Here is a 6,000-nt window from a genome sequence, read left to right as displayed (position 1 = left end):
TTTTTGGGTGATACCATTTTCTAGCACACTGCTGTGTCTGCTTGAAAATGAAAGCCTTAAAACCTGCGGTATTGTATGTGTGTGGCTATTGCCAGGGGTATTCTACCTGGAGCCTGTTGATAGGAGGATGCAACATTATAGAATGTTCCGATATAAAAGTGTTATGTAGAACCAATATGATTGACTGTAAAGTATCTACAAATAAGAGGCAGCTTTATTCATGACATTTCCATCTGCAATATTCTGACATCTAACATCACGGAATACACCCCTGGTTGGTGTTCCCATTTGGGTTTGAAGATGGTCTCATACAGCCAGATATACACTTGAGGGGACATAACATTAAGAATATGTTCCTTAATATTGAGTTGCACCCCTTTCTGCCCTCAGAACAGCCTCAATTCGTCGGGGCATAGACTCTACAAGGTGTTGAAAGTGTTCCACAGGGATGCTGGCCCATGTTGACTCCAATGCTTTCCACAGTTGTGTCAAGTTTGCTGGATGTCCTTTAGTGGACCATTCTTGATACACACAGGAAACTGTTGAGCATCAAAAACCCAGCAGCATTGCAGTTCTTGACATAAACTGGTGCACCTGGCACCTACTATCATACCCTGTTCAAAGGCACTTAAAACTTTTATCTTGCCCATTCACCCTCTGAATGGCACACATACACAATCATGTGTCAATTGTCTCAAGGCTTAAAAATCCTCCTTTAACCCATCTCTTCTCCTTCATCTACACTGATTGAAGTGGATTTAACAAGTGACATCAATAAGGGATCATAGCTTTCACCTGGTCAGTCTGTCATGGAAAGATGTAATGTTTTCTACACTCAGTGTATGGCAATGTTTATGGCATGATTTAATGACATGAAAATGCAAAAATATATAAACAATGGACCATGGTTTAATAAAACGATCACGTAAACACACACTGTTTTTATTATATGTTGTGAAATGTCATTTCCTAAAGAATGTAATGAAATTCTATGAAGCTGCTATACAGAGCAAAAGTTATATTACAAAAGCTCAGTCCATACAAAAGCAATTCAAACAAAGGAACAAGGACAATATAAGCATTAGTAATGCAGGTTACAAACTGGGAATGGGAACACGATATACAGGGTTTATGCATCTAAACTTGTAATACTTCAACAGACCATAAACTGACAAGCATCAAAACATACTAAATAAAATGGCAGACCGTTGCAAATTGATCAACCTTCATTTCAGTATTGCATTTAAAAACAGCTTCACAAAACACAGTATTTACAAAGGAAAACCATGTTTCTCCTTTTGGATCGAAGCAAATCATTCACATTGGTTACTGGGATAAATCCAATCCTCAATTTATACCATCTCTGGATGTTTTACTTTGTCTTTAGGTTTAACTCAGGTTCAGAGAATAGCTTTTTTATAACATATTGCTATTAAGGCCACACACATTTATTTAAATATTTGTGAAAAGTAGACTCATTCTTGTTAAAATACTATAGGGACCTTAGTTTAACACCTGGTGACCTAATCAAGAGATTTTAGCCTCTTGGGGAGACAAAAAGAGGTACAATTCAGCCATAATCAGAGAGGAAGTTGTATATCTCTACTGGAAGCCTCACAACATTGTTTTTTTGCTACAATCTTGCATTTCTTCCAACAATATCAGATTTCTCAACAACAACAAAAAATATATATGTTAAGAGGGGCATCCGTTAAACATTTTATTACATTTGTATGGCCTAATCAACTTTCAAATGATCTATCAAGATATTAGTTGAGACAGTCTTTCACATACACAGCACATACATATAACATTTCCATAGCCTTATATAGGCCTAGCTATCTCATATCATTACACTTGTAATTTCGCTTTCAGTCATATGATACCCATGTGTACATATCGGTGAATGTGGTAAAACGGATTAGAGATTGTATTAATCATCATACTATCAGTCCATTTAATCACAATAACGAATAAGCAGCAACCACTAAAATAATATCACTGGCATAAATAAAAGTTGAAAAGTTTCTGCCTGGCTAAAACTGCCTTCTCTGTCTTGCATTGTTAAAAGTATTATGTATAACAAATGGATTATTAAGAACACAAATATGTACTGTAGTGTAAATCAAAATGTTAACCGAAAAATCAGAAACACAACTACAACCCATACTTTATCCTACTCATAAAAATCTACTAAAACAGCATTATTATGTCTAGGTCCAGATACAAACCAACCACACTTCTTATACATTCAATACATTCAGGGACCAGGATACAACACTCACTTGACACTGCCTCATGACATTTACATGTCTTACCTTCAACTATGGGCTACTGTACATTCAAGGATGAGCCGACTGGAAAAAGGACCTGAACACAAATACATAGCAGGCTAAATGTGGTATTTCAGTGAGTTTTTTGATTTTAAAAGAATGAGTTTCTGTAGCTATATACTATTATGTGTTTTGATTACACAATGGCGAATTGGCTATTGTACATACTGAGAACAATAAAGCTGATACACTACACATTCATCACCATGCCTACTATTCATGTGTGGAGTCCTCAGAGGAAGTAATTGAGTAATAAGAAGATCGTAATAACAGGCTTATTGTCACAGTTGCTCCCTCCCAAAAGCTAGAGATCTATTAAGATCTTAGTGACTCATACATTCCCTCTCTAAGGAACACACCTCATCCTATGATCTCATCTCATACCAAACAAGCTGACCTGGCTTTCTTCAGGTTCTCTCCATCCTAGGCCTCAGCCTTCTCCTTCTTCTTATTCTTTTTTAGGAAGGAGGGAGTGCGAAACTTTTTCTTCTTCTTTGGGGACTTGGTTTGGCTCTCAGGGGTCTTGTCTCCCCCTGATTTCTCTGTGATGGAGATTTCAACCGTTTCTGTGGTGCTGATGCTGATCTTGGATACCTTGATGTTCAGTTTCTCCTCCAGTTCTTCCATATAGTCTTTCCCATTGGGTATGATCTCTGTTAACAGGAAGAAACCAAGTCAGCGAGGAAGGGTTGGTGAACGAAGCACTTATACACTTTAAAAAAAAGAATACTCCTTTACAGGAAGAATGAAGATGACAATTTTGTCTGTAGTGCAACCTTTCCAAAACTCTATGTATTAGAACCAATTCAACGTTAAAGAGAAGGAATGCCCTGATTTAGGATTTAAGCATCTCACTGAAACTTTATTTCACACAATGGTCTTGTTCCTTTCTAATGAAATAGCCCATACCTTTGACTGGAGACATGAGTGGAGACAGGGACAGTGAGATGGTGGACTCGTCAAAAGTTGTCATCTCATCTGCATCTGTGACATCCTCAGCATCTGCAAGTTCAAAGTTCAAGGGTTATCAATAGGGCCTGGAGTTTTATCCTGACCTTGTGGCCTGGCCAGGTAAAACGTTGGGCCCTAGTCATCACTACTGTAGATAACAGAGGTGGGAATAAAATTATCTTCATCATGACAGAGTTGATATTTGTAATGAGATAGGGGAGAATCATACCATCCTGACCCAGCTGCCTTTGCTCCAAAACACTCTTATACTCTTCTAGCATTTTCTCTGTCAGCTCACTGAAGGGGTTGGGAGGAAGAGAGCGTGTCTGCTCCTCATCCTCAATGATAAAGGCCTGAGGGGAGAGAGGTACATACAAATGGGGTTAAACTTTTAACTGCTAGACATCCTGCTTAGTGTCCAATGAGCTCCACAAATTCAGTTTAACCTAAAACCATTGGTAAGGCCAATACATACCAGTGATCTCCAACCCAACTACTTCACTGAACACATAATATAAGGATGGACCAACGAAGACCCACATTAGTCTTCTGATCATGACAACTATGAAACTCACTACCATATGGGCCGTTCCACCAATTAGGTGCCTTTTTTGATTTCACCTAATTTTAACAGTCTTTCATAAAGATCACATGTTCAACTTTATAAAAAACAAGTTGGAATGGAAGCGTGTTGTGTGCAACAGGGATGGGCAATTGAATACAAAGTTCACAACAAAACAAAAACAAAAACTTCTAGCCTATGGATAACAGGGTTGACGTGTTGTGCTCGACACACTCAGTTTTCCACCACAAAACACCAGAAAATGGCCAAAAATAGTAGAAGCAGCTCATCTACTTTTACACTATGATATGACTATTAGATGTTCTTTGTTCCTTTTGAAAAAAATATTTTAAAAAGAAATAGTTTCACCATTATAAAATGAGAATTGAGTTCAGGTAACTGGGTTGACTTTATAATAAGGGACAGATGTAAATGAATCACATTAAATAAATAATAATCTTCAGAAATGACTGTCAAAGCAACAAAATAACTTGGGCTTTAGAATGATAGTAAAAACTTGGTGAAATGATGGGGTTAAAATCTTCCTAGAGGTGACACAGGGTTGACGGACATGTCAAAATGGACATGTTAAAATGCTTAATTTTGTCACTTTAGCAAGTCCCTTAGTCATAATATACATCTGATTTATTGAATTCTCCATGTGGTCTATATTAGAGGGCACTTCATTTAATATAACAGGCTTTTTATTATTTTTATTGGTGCCCAATTTCTACTTAAAATATCAAAGGGACGCAAAAGGCAAACATTTTGTGGAACGACATATATCATGTTAGGGTTGTGTGGTGTGAAGTTGATCCAAGTACTTACAGGTCCTGGTATGGTGTCCACAACGATGCCAGCTAGAAGATGGGACTTTGGTCCTGAAGTCATGTGATCACCAGTGTTCTGTTGCCTTATCTAAAAAAATATATAATAATAACAAATTTAAAATAATTGTAAGTTCTGTTTTCAAGACATTGGCATAACTCTCTGGGTAATTAGAACTATCTACTACACCCAAATGTGTCTATTAATCTGTCTATTTTTGTTCTGAAATGACTCAGTGACACCACATTTGGACTCCATCAAAATGAACAGAAAGGCTTTATGACTGATTGATCCTCTGGTCCACCCAGCTGTCATGCCAGAGGGAGACAGGTTGCACCCTATAGGTCACTGCAATCAATACAAATTTGCTTGGGAAGAGAGTTCAATAGTATGGTCAAGCTGTTGAACTTGAACATTTAACCCAGCCCAATGTCTGAACTTTCAATCAGGAACATGATTAGAAAACACAATGTTCTAGCTCACCAGGTTCCTCTTCTCCAGAACATCAGTGGGGTTTGTGTTAAGGGGAACAAACTGGTTGGGGTCTTCAATCTTTATGGGGGTGCCAGTGCCATTGCTGGTCTCTTCAGATTTCATCCACTAAAAGGAAAGATATTGGTTTAATAAAAATACATTTCAGACTGGGGCTCATTAACACATTTGATGCATTGGGTAAACTAAGAACATTTTATGTAGGAAAATGTTGGTGTTTCATACATACAGTTACAAGATTCCACAAGAGGGCAGGCTAATCCACACATTTAAAACTGCTCTGGCAACCGACAGAAAAGCCGCATATTTGAGCAAATATTTTAGCTCTGCCATAGGAACACAGACTGTCAGGTTGAAGCAATATAGATATTACTGCATGTCTACCGGTACACAAGGTAGATTGAAGAACAATGGTTTATAGCAGCTCACCATGGTCTTGGTCCTGGGGCTGCACTCTCCACTAGGTGAACTTTCAGGCACATTGACCTTCAGGTAGCTGTTGGGAGAGTTGAGCCAGCGGGTCCTCTCCCTCTTCTGTTTCTGAACCAGGACGTTAAACGGTTTTCTCTGACCCAGATCACTGTCCACCAATGGGACAGTGTAGACCGTGGCAGGAATCTCCACGTCGTTTTTGGTCCGAATCTTTTCCCTCACTATGGGGTGGTGGTATGCGTAGCCTGTCCGGTAACCCTAGCAACACATAGACATTCTTTCAGTCCACCTGCCAAAATGGACTCCATGAAAACTGCCACCTGTTACCCATCAAGTATAAAGCCTTTATACATGAATATTAATTAGGAAATGTGATTTCCAAGGAAAAGGTTTCCGCAACAT

The 6,000-nt window shown here is 38.4% G+C and overlaps 1 protein-coding gene across 2 annotated transcripts in view; it reads right to left on the bottom strand.

Moving 5' to 3' along the window:
* Positions 1-926: 926 nt before the first annotated feature.
* The window catches only part of LOC112253051 (gamma-adducin), a 42,539-nt gene continuing 37,465 nt past the window's right edge, over positions 927-6,000 (bottom strand). For both annotated transcript variants that reach the window (XM_024424921.2, XM_024424920.2), the window contains exons 10-15: positions 5,596-5,856; positions 5,158-5,274; positions 4,675-4,764; positions 3,514-3,637; positions 3,243-3,335; positions 927-2,986 (exon numbers count right to left, since the gene is read on the bottom strand). In XM_024424921.2, coding sequence (XP_024280689.1) covers positions 2,757-2,986; positions 3,243-3,335; positions 3,514-3,637; positions 4,675-4,764; positions 5,158-5,274; positions 5,596-5,856 — 915 coding nt within the window. In that variant the 3' untranslated portion in view covers positions 927-2,756. The remainder of the gene's footprint in view (positions 2,987-3,242; positions 3,336-3,513; positions 3,638-4,674; positions 4,765-5,157; positions 5,275-5,595; positions 5,857-6,000) is intronic.

This window comes from Oncorhynchus tshawytscha, linkage group LG06 (assembly GCF_018296145.1).
Source record: "Oncorhynchus tshawytscha isolate Ot180627B linkage group LG06, Otsh_v2.0, whole genome shotgun sequence".
Lineage (NCBI taxonomy): Eukaryota > Metazoa > Chordata > Actinopteri > Salmoniformes > Salmonidae > Oncorhynchus > Oncorhynchus tshawytscha.
The sequence above is the reverse complement of the archived record's forward strand: the minus strand, read 5'-3'. Positions and strand labels throughout refer to the sequence as shown.